At 39.7% G+C, this 18,186-nt stretch overlaps 2 protein-coding genes across 2 annotated transcripts; both read right to left on the minus strand.

Moving 5' to 3' along the window:
* Positions 1-3,345: 3,345 nt before the first annotated feature.
* Positions 3,346-8,673, minus strand: srsf5a (serine and arginine rich splicing factor 5a). Its single transcript, XM_062995658.1, has 8 exons — positions 8,619-8,673; positions 7,498-7,636; positions 7,344-7,414; positions 6,648-6,791; positions 6,318-6,387; positions 4,810-4,883; positions 4,273-4,380; positions 3,346-4,167 (listed from the first exon to the last, which is right to left on the minus strand). Exons 2-8 carry the CDS (start codon positions 7,615-7,617, stop codon positions 3,873-3,875), a joined length of 882 nt encoding a protein of 293 aa, XP_062851728.1. The 5' UTR covers positions 7,618-7,636; positions 8,619-8,673; the 3' UTR covers positions 3,346-3,872.
* Positions 8,674-10,388: 1,715 nt separating this feature from the next.
* On the minus strand, positions 10,389-15,082 carry LOC134314870 (deubiquitinase DESI2). Its single transcript, XM_062995659.1, has 5 exons — positions 14,772-15,082; positions 13,382-13,454; positions 12,693-12,786; positions 12,180-12,321; positions 10,389-11,236 (listed from the first exon to the last, which is right to left on the minus strand). Exons 1-5 carry the CDS (start codon positions 14,808-14,810, stop codon positions 10,943-10,945), a joined length of 642 nt encoding a protein of 213 aa, XP_062851729.1. The 5' UTR covers positions 14,811-15,082; the 3' UTR covers positions 10,389-10,942.
* Between the last annotated feature and the right edge of the window lie 3,104 nt (positions 15,083-18,186).

Genomic DNA, 18,186 nt, shown 5'->3' on the forward strand with positions numbered 1-18,186 from the left:
TGTTCCAGTTCATCCCAAAGGTGTTCAGCGGGGTCATCCCGGACAATCAGTGCCCTGAGCATGAGCCTGATGCGCGTTCGTTTACAATGTAAGTGTGACTGGCCAAAAGAAGAAGATGAAGAAGATATCCTTTATTTGTCATATATACATATACAGGTGTACAGTACAATGAAATTCTTTCTTCGCATATCCCAGCTTGTTTGGAAGCTGGGGTCAGAGCGCAGGGTCAGCCATCGTACAGCACCCCTGGAGCAGACAGGGTTAGGGGCCTTGCTCAAGGACCCAACAGTGGCTGCATAGCAGAGCCTGGTTTTGAATAGTCAATTTTCAGGTTGATAGCCCAAAGCTCTACCCACTAGGCTACCACTGTCCAAAATGACGTTCCCCGACCGTGAATAAAAAAAAGTATATGGACATCTAACAACAAATATGTTGCAAAACCCATAGATATAAAGTCCCCCCTTGAATGCATACCAGCCTCTGTACCTCTGAGAAGGTCTTTCACAATGTTTCAGAGTATATCTGTGGGGATTTGTGCCTATTTAGCTAAAAAGGAATTTGTAAGGGCAGATATTCTATGTCATTCTAAATTCATCCCAAAGGTGGTCAGTGGTGTTAGGTCAAGTCACTTTAGTTTCTCCACAAGAAAGGGTCTACCCCAAATTGGTAAATAGGTGTGGCCGAAACACCTAGACTTCAGTTAAAGTGAATGATTGCATTGGGAGGAGTATAAACTGACTGCTTATGTTTTAAAAATAGGATGTCCGCCGCTCAGGTGGCGCAGCGGTAAAAAGACACGCTGCAACCAGAGCTGGATTCTGAGTACCTGGTATCAAATCCAGCTCTGCTTCACCGGTTCGAAGCTGAGTGGCTGTATGAGCAACGATTGGCCGGTTGCTCAGTTGGGGGGTTGGACAAAGAACCGGATGTGGGTCTTTCTCTGTCAGAATGCGATTACGACCTCTGCCGGCTGATTAGAGGCACCTGCACAAGAGATGAGGGAGAGTGCCCTTAGGGTGTGTCTCTCCGCATGCAACGCTAGGTGGCACAACACTCATCAATGTGTGGGTGGCAAAAATGCATCCAGCTGCTGCCCATGTTTCTGAGGGGATATGGGTTAGCTTCGATCTCCTCGGTCAGGGCAGGGTTCGGCATAGACAGAGAGGAAGCACGATGCAAATTGAACAGTTGGATGCGCAAAAGGGGGAGAAAAAGGGGGAAAATATATTTAAAAAAAACAAAAAAAACATGGGATGTCCAGCAAGTTGCTAATCAGGTGTCCACATACTTGGCTATACAGTATATTTTCTCTCACACACACAGACACGTTGTGTACGGTGGAGATTATTCTTGATCTCCCGGAAACTGATTCAGACGGATCAATAATGCTGCAGGCTCCATCACTGCACTCACGGGCTCATATTGATTTACAGTACACAGATTGAACTCACTCACTGGTTACTACTGCTCGCTTGAGTGTGGCTCTGACCACGCCCACGCCCACTAATAACCATTCCCACCTGGTGATGCTCATTAACCTCATCAATACACTGCAGGTCAAACGTTTACATGCACCTGTAAGCAAAAAGTACTTCAGATTTGGAATTGTAATGATTTCTGCAGCTGAATAACTGAAGCACACTGCTTTACTCATGTGTTTTTCCTTCAGAAAATCTGCTTGATCAAAATATAAGAACAGCTGCTTATATGATAAATATGTTAGTCTTGAAAGTTCTGCAACCCTTTATTGACACTATGTCTATATAACTTACAACCAGGTTAGTATAGGAAGCTTTGAACAGATATTAGTAAGTCACTTAGCTTCAAGTCTAGGAATGTCTGTACAAACAATTTCCATAACTGCAAGTAAGTACATGGAACAGTGGTTTCTTTACCAAGGTCAGAATAAACTCGAAACAGTCAACAGTTATGAGAAAATTTGTCTGGACGAATAAATGCTAAATAAAAGCTGCTAAAACACAGGTGGTACTGCCCACAGTCAAACAAGCTACACCTTGACATGGGTTTAGAGGCTGCCATAGAAGAAAAAAAGAAACTCCTGTTTCAAAATCAGCAACTTAAATTTCAAGTACATAAAGAGGAAAAAAAAAGTTTCCAAACTTCCAAGCGTTTGGAAAAAATGTGAGACAATCAAACCCAACAACACTGTACCTACTGTAAAACATGGTGGTGGTATTTTAATCTGGTGCTGTTGTACTGCCAGTGGAAGCTGGTACATAAAACAGACAGAATAAAAGAAAAAGTTTAGCTCAAACTTCTATTTGGCCATAACTGAACATCTTTGAGAAGTCCTGATCTTATCACCATGGAGAATGTTTGGACTTCACTGAAACAAAGGCAGAAATGCATAAAGTAGAGCAGCTCAAAGACCTAGTTGGATCAGAAGCTTGATCTTGAATATTAAAATCAGCTGATCAAAAATGAATGTTTATTTTTATTGTGGAGCAGAGAGCTGTTGAATGAACAAACAGCTTTGCGGGGATGGTTGAAAAAGCTGCGGGTATCAACAGGATCAGGAACAGAAAGAGCTTAAAGCAAGCAGTTAGATGAAATTATTGTTTGGTAGGCAAATAGCAGTAAAATTTCAAATATTGTATCAAAATCTGTAACAGCGGCGGCTGCATTTAACTGTTTTTGCTTTTCATGTTATTTCCCCTCAGCTCAGCTCCTCCACTGAATCTTCCCAGTTTCATCTTTTTTTGACTCTCACTACACATACAAATGAACTATAATATTCTAATAATGGTGCATAAATATCTTTTGAGATTAGTTACAAATCTTGAGATTAGTTAGGACCAATTACGACAAAAAACTACGACAAAGTGATTTCAGAATCATACAGGTTTAATTTACACTAAGTATAAAGTAAATGGGTATGGAAAAATTCAAAGGAGTATGTAAAGAGCATGTTAGAGGTTTGAGAGTTCATCAATGTGAAAGAATGAACTGCTAGAACGAGCAGCTCCCTCTGCTGGACAAAAGAAATAACCACATAGATTCAATTCAACATGGAACTTCTTTTATTGATTTCCTGCACTTTACTTACATTTTACTCGACCACTTTCATTTTCTTCTCACTTGCAGTTTATTCACATTGGGCAAAAAAATCCAGTACAGGTTGCCAAAACTAAACACTAAAACTATTTTAATTAAACACAGTTTCAGTAAATTAAAGCTGATTTGTAAAATGCTCTAGGAACAACCAGTCTCTGAATCCAGGAACCATATTCTAACAAAAGCAGGCTCACTAACTACACAGTTCTGCGTGTCTGCACTGTGTATTTGATGATGCACCGGAGTACTACAAGAACAAGACACAGGATGTAATCGTGAAGATATAGTTTATTTTTGTAATAAATCCACATTTGCAAGTTCTCAAAGAACTTCTTTCAAAAAAATAGACACCACAAAGATGAAAACTAAAGACTCCTCTAGAGCACAGAAAGAAAATGAAAAGTCAACAATAACTCCTCACCTCCACAAGAACTTAAGTCATTCTGGTCCTGATATCATTAACTTACATCACTGCTACAAAATCAAAAGTCTAAAGCACACACACCCTCTTTCATCTGAAAACAGACATTTCAATCCGACTGAAAAACACAAGGTTCCTCACATCACACATAGATCAGCTGAGATGTTTGGTATAACTAATGATCCTCTGTGTTTCAGATGAAAGAACAATGTGTGCCTTCCATTGTTAGTAAAATACATCAACTCGAACGGCTCATTAAAGAAAATAAAATGATTCTGAGGATCAGTTTATTCAAAAGATACATAAACGGCAGCGACGAACAACTTTAGGTCTTCAGTTAGAATCTACATACACTTACAAACTCCTGGTTACAGACTCAGTGCTGACTCTCGGCGGACTGTGACCGAGACCGGGACCGGGACCGAGAGCGTGAGCGAGACTGCTTCCTCGGAGTAGGAGATCTAGAGCGAGAGCGAGACTCGGACTTGGTGGCCTGCTTCTTTTCGGGTGTGCGACTGACCGAGCGCGAGCGGCTGTGGGATCGCTTCTCCCGTTTGCTCTCCCGCTTGTCTTCCCCGCGTTTGTCCTCGCGGCTGCGGCTTCTGCTGGCCGACTTGGAACGGGAGCGAGAGCGGGAGCGTGAGGAGCTGCGGGAGCGACTCCTGCTGTGGCTGAACACAGAACAACAGATGAGAGTGGGAACACAAAAAAATGACTAAAAAAATCCAAAGCTACATGGCAGGTAAAACCCCAGCCAGAGAAGATTCATTCTGTACCTTCTCTTACGATCCTCGTACAGTTTGATTTTGCGGCCGTTCAGCTCAGTACCGTCCAATTTTTCGAGGGCGTTCTTCATATCGCTGTGTGAGGCAAATTCCACCACACTAACACACAAAAACACACACACAATGAAAACAAGGTCAACTGCTCCAGGCCAACAGCAGTAGTTCTGAATTAGTCACTTCCAAAAAGTTCAACAGCAGCAACCCGGCAGTGGCAAGGACTTAAACCAGCAACCTTTTGATTACAAGTACCATAATGCTAGGTGCAGGACAGTAAATATAAGTTATGATCAGCTTTTATACAGTAAGAATTTGGTGCTTTTAGGGGGTTTAAACCTTTCAGTTGTCATAAACAGCCAGTAAAATATCTAGAGAATACAATAGTCATCTAAAAATGTATACAGCTGCCATACATTTACCTCTACAATGAACAGAAGGTCTTAGACACGTATCAGCCTGTTAAGGCTAAGCACATGTAGTAGGGTGTATAATAAAATCGACATGTTTGATGATTGGAGTGTGAATAATTACCCTTCGTTTTTGTTGGATCTGTGGGCATCCACAAACGTTACATCTCCTGCTTTCCTCATCAAGTCTTTCAGGTCCTAAAGCAAAGCAGGAAAACTCTTAGTAATCTGAATGAACACCCACCTATAGACTCCAATATCCACTGATCTTACACACACAGTACAAATGCAGAGCCTTAACACACCCTGATCCCTGCAGCACCACTGACTGATCCCAGAGTGCACCTGATGCAGGCTGCCTTGAAGCTGCTCATTTCACAAAAGCAACTACAAACTTGCACAATGTGCCCAAATCTGTACCGAAAAGTTCCCATATTTCATGAATATACATTTTTATTATTTATGCAATAAATGCTTCACAAGCACATCTCATCCCAAAATGTTCACCCCTTTACAGTCTGCTGTGCCTATCAGATAAGGTCCTGTTTAAAAGCTTAGTGCAAAAGCTACACTCTTGCCCCCCTATCCTACCTCCAATTGTGGAAGAGAAAACAAGTACTAGTACATAAGTCAATAACGGTTTAGTAACCTGTGTTTTACTGCAGCAATACAAGCTACAATTTAAGGAGAGCCAGCTCAAAAATGTTTTATTTTCAAGCCTGTGTGTTTGCATCTGCAGTTAGTTTGGATACTTTGTACATTTTATTTTGGATAATATTAAGCACTTGCCATCTAATTTCTTTTTAAACAAACTAGCTCAGCAAAAAGTGGTAATATTACTTCTATTAACATCCCACGTCTCCATCCATGATTACAGTTCAGTGTGGTCAGCTTGGACTGAATAAACAGCATTCAGTGTGCGTGCATTCTTACTGTCTCATTTATAAAGAAATCAATAATCCCAAAACTCTCCTCCTCCAGACTGCTGCATTATAGCACCCACATACATAGCATTGCTGCTACACTGCCCTCCCCTCCCTGCATCCATGATGTAATCTAACAGTGTGTTGGTCCACTTACCGTTCCAAACCACAGGAGACATTAGCAAAGAAGCCACTTGTCCAAATAGCAAACGGAACCAACGCCTTTTAAACGACCTCTGGCCTCCATAAGCACGGACCCACCAGACTCAGCAAGAGGAGTGTGTGCGTGCCCCCCCGATCAGAATAAGACCCAAACGAGACGGGGGGGGCGCCAACCAGGAGACCCCAGAGACCCTCCACAGGGGGCTACCCTTGTCCCATAAGGCTATGCTGCGCTACAACTGCGTATGGGGAGAAGCACTATTCAGAACACAACCAGCAGAGGGCGCTATGCACCTCAGGGGCTGCGCATGCAACTTGGATTAAACCAGAATACCAGAGCACAGCTGTTAAAGAAAAGGTTTAAAGAGACGAATCTCAGTTAGATCAAAATCAGATCAGACAATATTCATATAGATATACATTACTTACAAATTTATACACACTGTTGGGAATATACATCTCATTTAACCTTCACATTGATGCAACATTGTGCTTATTACCACAAAAAGAAAACATGAATTTGTGCAGGCTGTGTTCATCTTATTACCTGCCAGCTGATACGGGATGACAGATTCTGCACCACAATTCTATGCTCTGTGCGCACAGGAGGTCCATACCTGAAAACAGGAGAATAAAGACAGAAGTGATTGATCTGGATGTGTGTAATCCATTACAGTTTGGTGGATGTGTGAAATTTAATGGCTTGCAAAAATCCAGTAATAATAACTTAAGAGAACCCAACTGCTATAATTTTGAGATGCTCTTTAGGAGAAGCCTAATGCAAGGTATTCAAAGACCATTTGAAGCCCATAAACACTTCAAACTAAAAACAGCCAAGGCACATCACATCAATAAGCATCATTAGTGGTTAACTGACCTGGATGTTGTGCTGCGTGATTGCCGATAGCCTGTGAAACGTGGAGAGAAACGTCCACCACCACCACCTCCTCCACCAGCACCACCACCACCTCCTCCTCCTCCTCCTCTGCCACGTCGAGAACGAGCATGCTCAATAGTCACCCTAAACATTGAGGAAGAGAACGCAAGTTAGACTGCTTTTTGCATTCAAAGTGGAATTACCAGTCAAAAATTCAGCACAGACAAAATAGGCTGGTGCAGCAATCTGAAAAATGCTGAAAAAGTTAGAAGGGTTATCGGAAGGGTTCCTCATCACCGCTGCTACTGCATGTGGATGGCTGATTTACAGATAACAGTGTGTTGTGTTACTTTCTAAGACTGGGGAGCCAGATCAACTAGTTTGTGGGAAACCATGTACAGCCATGTTACAGGTTTGGTACTAATAATGACAGATCTGAGGCATCCATTTGCCTGTGACATGCATTTAATTTCCTAAACTGAAGTTTTGTGTTAATTTTTTTTAATTGTTCCATAAAATTACTGTATTTGTTACCAATATCTTTGTGTTCCACCACAAGGCTTGCATCCATAAAAGAGTTTTTGGTATTGAGACTCAAAATACTGGGTGGGTGCAGTTGATGGTTCAAAAAAGATTCCCACTGCTGAGATTTCCACCACTCAGAATGCAAGCCTACATGAGTAATCACAATCTTACCTCTCATTGCAAAGCTCCTTTCCATTCAACTCATAAACCGCATCATCTGCATCTCTATGGTCATCAAACTCCTGTGAACAGAAATGCAGGTTAAGAAATCACAGCAGACAAGCTGATTAACTACACATCTGATTAACTGAGATCTGATACTCACCACAAATCCAAATCCATTCTTCAGATTAATATCACGGATGCGCCCATAACCTTTAAAGAACTTCTCCACATCTCTCTCACGGGCGTGGGGGCTCAGACGACCAATAAACACTCGACTCATTTTGAAGGTTCAGAAAGACCTGATCGTAAAGAAACATCAGATTAGTTACCAATAGCATTCCATCCACTGTGTAACAGACCTGCAGCTCTTGTTGTGATGAGTATTGTAGTAAAAGGTTTATTTAGAAAGTTGTGGTGGGACCATAATAATACTTTGTTCTGCTTCCCTTTCTGAACTATGTTGTAATCTGGAGTGCAGATCAAGAAATGTAAAAAGCTTCGATCACTGAGCAAATCGTAATTGTCGTCGATTTGAAAATAAAAAACCTTAATTAAATTTTGACTATAATGATGATATTCCCATTGAACGATTAGATCTCTCTGATCTGTATTAGGGTGAGTCAGTAATTGATTTGGACCCAATGCGTTACACATACAATACTACATATGTTGCATTCTAAACGTACAAACTCTATTAACATGCCTAATCTCAATGAAACAAATCTTAACACGTTAAATATCGATGCGTATAAAGCAGTTTGTCTTCAAAGAATTCCAAATACTGGAGAAAGGTAAGGACCACTATTAAGACAAATATTCGATCAGAAATTTGGTTCTGTGGAAAATTACTGACCTACATACACACAACGATACTGTGGGACACGCGTAGCGCATGCGCACTACAGCACCGGCCTAGCCCTGCGTTATGCTTTTATACAGAATTCAACTGGTTACCAACAAAAATCGTAAACTGCCTGAAAAACGAACGAAACAACCGTGAAACACCACATCCGTATCTAATGCATTAAAACTATTTCAACATTAAAACTCATTTCAGAACATACTCCTAATAACCGACTTAAAACATCGAACACAGATCGCGTTACACAGCTAAAATGCTAATGCTACGTAGTTAGCTGCAGAGTTCGACGAACAGTTGGACTAAAATACATATGCAGCACAGAAACAAGAGTAAATGCATCTCAATTCTGATACAGTTAAAAGCAGTGCATATTAAGAAACAAATTTATGTTAAAACGCTGTGCTGCACGATAATCTCACCTAGGCGTAGTCTCTCAGAATGACAAAATGGCGACCGCGCACAGACTATTAGAGAGCGAGGGGGGAGGGGAGGGAATAGGTGGGGCTGGCGATGACGTCACATGTGTCGGTTTCATAAATCTAAAAGTCATTTTAAATGGATTCACCTCTCTCATAAACACGTTACCAGTAATAAATAATAAGTAAATAAAAATTGTAATGGCATATACAATATATACACATATTGCAGTATTTGTAAACACAAGACAGGTAGTTCCACCTTCCGTATATGCTGTGAGGTGGATCGAGTACATCCTGGTTCTATCTCTACAGCTACACAATACACAGCTCTGTATAGATCTTACAAAGCCAGGAATGTTACTTGGAGCTGAAGTGACTTTCGGTCACAAAATCATTAGTGCAAACATTGTCTTTTTATCAAGGTCGGAAGAAAAAACCTAACTTTACTTCAAGCTGTAATTAAAGAACAAAAAAACTGTTCAAATCAGGAGCCAGGACTTTATGTGCAGCACCCACACTACCAGCTAGAAGGTAGAAAAGGGTTCATTTACATTTACAAATGATCAAAAAATAATTGTTAATGTTTTAATGTAGTGTTTTAATGTTTTTGTACTAGTAAATTATCACATACACAATTATAAAGAAAAGTAGCTGTTCCGATTTCTTTGGTCTTTTCCAAAAGGATGTTGAGTGCTTCAAACATTGCCACCCTGTAATGTTCTATCCTGGCAAATAATCAGTCAGAAATAATAAAGCTTCAGTGTTCAGTCTTTTATTTCATTTTGTAAAACTGTAGTATTGAGTTTCAGACAATAAAAGTAAACCTGTAAAAATAAAAATCCAGAAAATGATACATCATATCATATCATATGTAAATCAATAACCTTTGTGACAGATTTTCACTTTTACCTATTTGGACTGATATAATACAGAACATATTAAATATTTGATTTGAACTCTGATCCTACATCTTGCCCTCCAAACAGAACAGAATATAAACAATAAGTGTTCTGAAGTTTCATGGCTGTGTTTCCTGCTGCTGAGTGTGAATATCAATGTTCAACAATGGCAAGTTTAAAGGTAAAATCAGTGCATTTGGTTGATGTTAGATAAAGCTAGCAATTTAAAACTGAAGAACACTTTGTTTTCAGGTAATTGGTTTCATTTCTCCTCACACAAATCCTCCAAATGTAAAAAGCTGAACAACCATCGAGAGTTTTAGACTGTAAACCACAAAAAATCTGAATGTTCCAGTTGCACCATGCAAATATTTACTTTCTAAATAAGCACAATATTCATCGCATTTCTTTAATACTACACATAAGTGGTTCCATGTTCCCACTCCCGACCCCCAGACATGCCCTAACAATAACACTTAGGAATAGAAAACATTTCAAAATGTTTTCTAAATGTAGTCTGAATTCATTACTCTATAATTTTTTTGGCAAAATGTTACTGAACATATTTAGCACAGTGCAGTTAATATCCAGCCATCAATACGTTTCCAAAATGTAATGCTGTATAAATAAATATATCTTTATATCTCATTTTAGCTTTGAAAATCTAGTCTTGAACCATAATAATAAATAAAAAGAATTGTATATTATGATCATACTGTATTTGTGTATTATTTGTTATACAGAAAATAACTTATTTTTACTTTCACAGGGTTTAAATACTTTTACAAGGCATTAAAATTATTATAAAAATCTTAATACTCAGCAAATACAGTTTAATCACCATAATCCTCATAAATAGGAATTATGGGATTGTATAAATATTACAAATTAAAGGGAATTTTAATTAAAACATATAAATATAAACATTATATATACAATATAAAACAATCTGACATCATCAAATTAAATGAGCTTTCATACATGGCTCTGGTTTTATAGTAATCCTGCAATTTGGATGATTGTAATAAATAAAATAGCCTGTTATTATGTTATTATATTTAGAAAGTATAAAAGTAGCTCATTACCTTAAAAAACATAAACAATATTCTAAAATCTAAAAGGAAAAGTTTTTGAGAAATCCACAGTCCCTTCAGTTTACAGTACTACAGAGAGGGAGGGACTAAACTGTGGCTTGTGATTGGTCAGTTTGAGCTGTCCATCATTTACTCTCCGCAGTAAATGGTTGTACAAAAGCACAATGGTATTGTTCTTTTTTTCAACAAGGTCCAAATGCAGGAGTGACTGAGTAAAGGAGTACAATTTTCACTTTTCTTCAGGAGTGTGTGTGTTTATGTGTGAATGTGTGTGTTTGTTTATATGTTTGTGTGTGTTTATATGTATGTGTGCATATGTATTGACGACTCATCAGACCCGGGTGTGTCTGCAGCTGTGTGATTTGCCTCCCACAGCCCCCGATGGTTCCTCGTCACTTGAGCTTGACTCATGCGTGTGTGTGTGTGATCGTGAGTGTATGTATGGATGTGAGTGTGTGTGCAGGTGTGTGAGTGAGAGTGAATCGTCTCGGTGCATGCTGATATGGCTCTGCAGGGCGGCGGGGGTAAGCCACTCTTTAGGTAAACAGCTCTGCAAGAAGGGGACACAGGAACTGAAATAGGCCAAGCGGTTTACCCAGCGCGGGATCTCACAGCCACACAGCAACTGTACAGAGACACACAAACACAGCCGGTGCTATTAGATTTATATCACATATTATGAGTGCAGCTGCAAGTCAGGCTGCACAGTTATGCATCTGCACCCACTGAGACATTACCAGGGAGTCAGGTACCAGAACCAGGATGTACTGGCCTGCTCTGTGTCCTCTCTCCTTCTTCAGCCTATCTGACTGGAAGTACAGGAATGGTGCAAAATCCTCATTCTTCCTTGTATTGGATCCATTCACCTTCCTCTAGCTCCAATACATAATCTGCCCCCCAACTACTCCAACTACCCCAAAACTGCTGTTCTGATTTAATCTGGTGTAGCTTAACAAACATTGTTATACCTTTAGTGGATATAAAACTTTAATGCTGCACTAAATACACTGGCCGTGGGCTGCAGGCTGTTATTAAAATGTTCTGGTACAAACAGATTTGGTTTCATTATTTAACACAAGCTGGTTAGAAAGATTTTAACACCGCCAGTACCAAAAATAGAGAAAATGAAGAAGACTCCTAAAGTTCTCACTTGAGTGGAGTGAGAACTTCAACATTCCTCTCAATACAACTGTTCCAATCATTCACAAGTACAAACTTCATGAAACCACAAATCATCCCCTGTCAGGAGCAGCACTCAATATATACAACCTGCTCTCAGACTCATGATAAGGGAGCTAAGTGGGATAGCAGCAGCCTCATGAGAAAAGCTGCATGATGACCTGAAAGCAGCAGGCACAACAGTTACACAGAGAACACCATTCCTACTACCATGCCCGCACATTTAAATTAGACCAATCAGAACATCGTCCAGATAAAACTAAAATATAATTTTTGTTAAGAATTTTAACGATGGATATAAACCCACAAACTGGTTCTACCAAAGCCAAACAGCCTTGTTTCTATGAAGTCATGTGATCAGTTTGGGTTCTATAAGAGAAGTTTCTGACCTCAGACAGCGCAGACGAGAAGTGGTTACAGTTTTTATGCATTAGATGATAAGCGTTTCCTTTAAACTCCTTCCCAAGTTCCACCATGATCTTATCCATGTCTTCCTCAGTAAAATCTGTGGTACCCAGAGCAATCGCCTCTCTGTAACACACACACATATACATGTATTAAAACTGAAATGTTGATTTACAGTATGGATGATCATTAAACAAATTAATTTTAATAAGATTAAAATATTGTAATTCAGTGAATCAGGAAATGTTAAATTTGTGTTTGTACAATTTATGAAACAGTAAAAAGCTTCACTACAAATACGAATGAATCAAAAATACATGATTTTATTGACTTCTCTCATTATGATAATCTTTATCAAGTGTTCCAATAATTCTAGAGCTTAGTGTCTACAATAATATTTTATATAATCAGTTTATAGAACGTTCTAAGGTTTGAAGATACATGTTGTGTGTGATATTGTATTTAGCATGTTAGCATGTTAGTAAAGAAAGCTTTACTTGAATTTGAAAGTCTCTCCTAGCTCGGCTGCATTTCCTGGTGTGATCTCAAACACTCCGCTGAAAGGATAAGGATGACCTCCGTATGCAAATTCTGCTCAAAACAAACACACAAACAAATAAGTACATTCTAAAATCTTCCTAAAATGATTCACATGTTCTGACTCTTTAATGCACCAAAACGCTGAATGGGCCCACTCTTGTGTATGTGTAAGGTGTATTAAATTAACACTACACTAAAATATAAGAAGCTCAGTTATAGTGAACTGTGGCTCTGACAGATTAAGGAAAAGTAACTGGTGCTAATCACAGTTTTGTCCTATGTTATTACATCTGGTACTGATAAGATAATGCCATGCACATAAACAGTGTGTGCCAAATAGCATCTTATGCACTAAAAATAAACACTTTGGTATTTAAGCATGTGAGGATGCAACATTAGTGTTGGGACACTCATGGGTGTCTCCACAGGGTAACTTTTACTGCAACAACAACAAATCTCAAGCAAAATCTAACAAAACTGTGCATGTAGCTTCAGATCTGTGGCAGATCTTTGTTCATTCTTGTCCACAGATTTTATGCTCTATTTTCTTTCTACAGGAACGTGAAGTTAGCACTGTTAATTAAATAAAATTCAATTGTGAGCTAAAAAATTATTCTAGGTTTATTCAGGATTGTTGGTGCTGTACCTCGGCCGTAGATCTGTATTCCTGAGTGGAAGACTCCGATCCCCAGAGTCGAGGTGTATTCGTTAATCCAGTACTGACAAACAGCAGAAAAATACATTCAGATTTTTAATGCCGAACATTTATGCTGTATTCAAATAGTATTTTCTTCCTCCAACAACTAGCTTGTTAATTCTCAAAACAACATTCTGAACAGTAGTACTCTAGTTTGTTTGTTTATTAGGATTTTAACGTCATGTTTTACACTTTTGGTTACATTCATGACAGGAACGGTAGTTACTCATTACACAAGATTCATCAGTTCACAAGGTTATATCAATCACAGTCATGGACAATTTAGTGTCTCCAATTCACCTCACATGCATGTCTTTGGACTGTGGGAGGAAACCGGAGCAGACACGGGGAGAACATGCAAACTCCACAAAGAAAGGACCCGGGCCGCCCCACGTGGGGATCAAACCCAGGACCTTCTTGCTGTGAGGCGACAGTGCTACCCACTTAGCCACCGTGCCGCCCTAGTACTCTAGTTAACTCATTAGCAGGAGGTATGTGTATGAATAGATGGTGATACATGAGCAGCAATAACCTGAGGCACCTGGTTAAGGCCTTTTATATCCAATTCAATTTTGAAAACTGTTTAACAATTTCATCTGATATAATTATAACAAAAAACAAATTATTAAATTATTCATTTTGTTCATGATTGGAATGAACAGAAATGAGTTTCTAAACTTGAGGTGCTAATTTTACAGTCATGAAAAGGGAAACATTTACATTTTCGGCATTTAGCAGATGCTTTTATCCAAAACGATTTACAGTACTGTGACAGTATAGTGTTTGAGAAATTGTTTGTTAAGGGCCTTGCTCAAGCGCCCAGCAGTGGCAACCTGGCAGTGGTGGAACTTGAACCAGCGACCTTTTGATTACTAGTTCAGTACCTAAACCACTAGGCTACAACTGCCTAACTGGTGCTAATTTACAAAACAATATTTAGTCATTTATTGTCTGTTTTACCACCATGTGGGTGGTAGATTTATTACAGTGGGTCTGATTTATTGGGTGAATGACAGGAAACACCAGGAATAGGTCTTCAGTACTAATGGGGGAATCCAAGGCACAGAAAGGACCTTAGCCTCCAAGCTTGGGATTCGAACTATAGCCCTTCTTGCTGTGAGGCGACAGCACTACCCACTGCACCAAGGTACCTCCCAAAAGCAAATTTAGATTGACTGAATACTGTTAAGCGTTTAGACCTTCTATAAAATGGAATCTGCAGTTATGACGTCTCCTGCTGGACTGAATTAAGAACTAACCTGAACTAAAACTCACAGTTACTAACAAGGGCTAGAATTTCGGATTTGAATTTTGTGTTTGTTATTTAATCTGATCTCACCATGTCGTAGACGTTTAGGATGACGGGTTCACTGGCCATTCTTTAGTCCTGAGTGAGACGAGGAGTGCAGTCCTTCTACAGTGATGAGGATGATGATGATGCTGGAGGGTAGGATTTCTGATCAGATTTCAGTCCTAAGCAGAGTTGATGTTCGGATGTTGATATTTGAAGGTTATGATGTTTGGAGGTTGATGTTTGGAGGTAGCTACAGGCAGAGACGTCTCTCAGTCTTCCTCATTGCCTTTCCAGAGACAGTACAGGCACTTTCAAGGTCCAGCAGGTTGTTAATAACAGATTCATCTTGATTTATATGATGGACATCATGGGAAGAGGGTGGATGCAATAGAAAAATGAAGTAATCTATCCATTTTTGAACTGATGAATGAAGAGATGAGCTCCTGCCACAAAATCATCAGGAAAATTGAATTATATTTCAAGAGAAAATAGACCCTGCAGAGAGAAAGATGGAGGAGAAATGGATTTACGGGGAAGGTGGATCTACTGCAGGATCCTGTGAGTCAGCATGCTTAGATGTTCGGGCGCATTGCTGCTGCTGCTGAGGACGATGATGGTGATGAGGAAGAGGTTGTTCTAGCTGGTGATGGTGGTACAGTCCGGGTTGGTAACCCCTCCATTAGCCGGATGAGCTGCTGCACTCTGTTCACACCAGATCAATGTTACAACAAACGCACATCAAAGAGGAGGAAGCGGACAGAATGACGTCACCACGCAAACCGGACCGAGTGGCGACGAGCGCGGGAGCGCGGGAGAGGGGGGGAGGGGGGGAGGGGGGGGGAGGGGGATGCATCTTTAAATGTTGTAATCACCCTAATTAAGTATTAGTATAAATTACACCACCTTATATAACAACAACAACAACAACAAAAGGGCTTTAAAGCTTAATCAGAATCTAGACGATTCAGTTCTGATTCCTGACTGTACCGTTACTAAATTAAAACAAAATAAATGTAACATACACAGTACAAAATACATTCATTACCATGGTTATCTGCTATCATATTTCATTCATTCATTTATTCATACATTCATTTTCAGTAACCTATCGTTCTGATCAGGGTCGTGGTGTGTTCGGAGCAATGGCAAAAATACAGTAAAGTACAGTGGCGTAACTAGGAGCTCATGGGCCCCAGTGCAAAAAATAAATAAATTATATATATATATGCTGATGATAGCTGATCAGAATGAATTAAAGGTAGGTGAAATTAGTGAGGTGAGTGGTTGAGTTCATGTCGTGGAGGCCCCCCCCTGCCTTGGGCCCCAGTGCACCTGCCCCCCCCCCCCCCCTATAGTTACGCCCCTGGTTAAGTATTCGAAACCAATACATAAACATGAAGAACATCAGGTCTCTGAAGTTGAGTGCCACACACGTGATATGCAGTCTGCATGTGTGTATATGTACTGTATGTATGAAGGTTCTGCATGATAAAACGGGAGCTTTTGATCTTCTGTGTGTTTGGGATCTTCACTCTGCTTTAATGCTTCTATTGATCTCATAGTCTATTGATTCATCAGCTGTTACAGAACCCTGTATTTTACTGTTAAGCTCTTCTAGCCACAATCACTAGATCAAGAGTAGTGTGGGAAAAATAAAACAAAAAAAAGTAATGCAGTGATTAACTACAGACCACATAATATACATACTACATGGAATAAAAGTATGTGAAGGGACGTTATTTAAAATAAAGATCGAAAAAGATTTTTGCTCAGGGGACACGAACACCAGAGAACGATTTTTTCGATTTTCGTACAAAAAATCATTAGAAAGATTTATTTAACGTGTAAATATCTGATTCGCTACTTACTAGAGCAGTACAAATCAAATCAAGCACTGAAGACTTTGAATTTATTCATTTAGGCAATGGATGTATTTGCGTTATTGATTTTAAGGCGCATTTGGGCGGCACGGTGGCTAAGTGGGTAGCACTGTCGCCTCACAGCAAGAAGGTCCTGGGTTCGATCCCCAGTCCGGGTCCTTTCTGTGTGGAGTTTGCATGTTCTCCCTGTGTCTGCGTGGGTTTCCTCTGGGTGCTCCGGTTTCCTCCCACAGTCCAAAGACATGCAAGTGAGGTGAATTGGAGATACTAAATTGTCTGTGTTCGATATTACCTTGTGAACTGATTAACCTTGTGTAATGAGTAACTACCGTTCCTGTCATGAATGTAACCAAAGTGTAAAACATGACGTTAAAATACTAATAAACAAACAAACAAAGGCGCATTTAGTTAAGGTGTAGCATAATTTGAGCTGTGTGTAGCTGATCAGTTCCTGTTTTGCTGTTACAGAGTGAGGACTGAAAGCTTTTGTTAAACATAAATGGATTCTCCAACGCTCTCAACCTCTAATTTACTGAATATTGATTTCTAGAAGATGCTGACTGCAGCACAAACCCATTCATCAGCTCTACGATCTGTCTCTACAGGAAGAAGGGATTGCTCTGATGGACTGAATAGATAAAGGAGAGACTAAAGGGTGCATGATTACAGATAGATTCCATCAGTATAGCACAGTATAATATAGCACAGTATAATATAGAGTATACACTACAAGTGAGTTCTGATTAGTTAATTCGTGATCCAATGTTGTGGAAGAGAATTGGATTTGAAGCTTATAAACAGGTGTCCCACACACCTCTGGCCATGTATGGAAAATAGTGCTTTCCCAGAACCCACTTCTTCACCTAAACATGCTGATTTGTGAAAGTAGTAATATTTATTAAATCAAAGTGCATGGTGCACGGTAGGTACTGCATAGTTCCCAGATCTTTTGGACCTGGGTTTGAGCCTTGCCTCTGGTTAGTAATTTGTGGCATGGCATCATGTTTTTGACATGTTCCTGTGTCCCTAGGTCAAAATAATTGAAAAATTGAATAGCTGAGCATTTGTTGCTGGGTAGTGTCGGAAGAAGTTAAATGAAAAAAAAAATGGCAGTGCACTGACGCAGTTAACAGATAACATTTACATAACATTTACCAGTTTCTAACGGATGAAGGGCAGTTGTAGCCTAGCGGTTAAGGTACTGGACTAGTAATCAGAAGGTTGCTTGTTCAAACCCCACCACTGCCAGGATACCACTGTTGAGCCCTTGAGCAAGGCCCTTAACCGTCAATTGCTTAGACTGCATACTGTAAGTCGCTTTGGATAAAAGCATCTGCTAAATGCTGAAAATGCCAGAGTTTTAAATCTGTCACTGTTTGAGCTTAAAACGGGACCAATTACGTCACGCCAAACAGAGACGTCACTGGTCCAGTTAGTGTGATTGCTATAGGCAATCACACTATTGAAATCCTGTTTTTTTTAGTTTTTTTTTTATCTCTGGCATTTCAGAAGCTAAACTTGTCTTCCTTTAAATGGTCCATTTATACCCACTAATCAGTATGGTACAGATCCACAGCATG

Source organism: Trichomycterus rosablanca, chromosome 5 (assembly GCF_030014385.1).
Source record: "Trichomycterus rosablanca isolate fTriRos1 chromosome 5, fTriRos1.hap1, whole genome shotgun sequence".
Classification (NCBI taxonomy): Eukaryota; Metazoa; Chordata; class Actinopteri; order Siluriformes; family Trichomycteridae; genus Trichomycterus; species Trichomycterus rosablanca.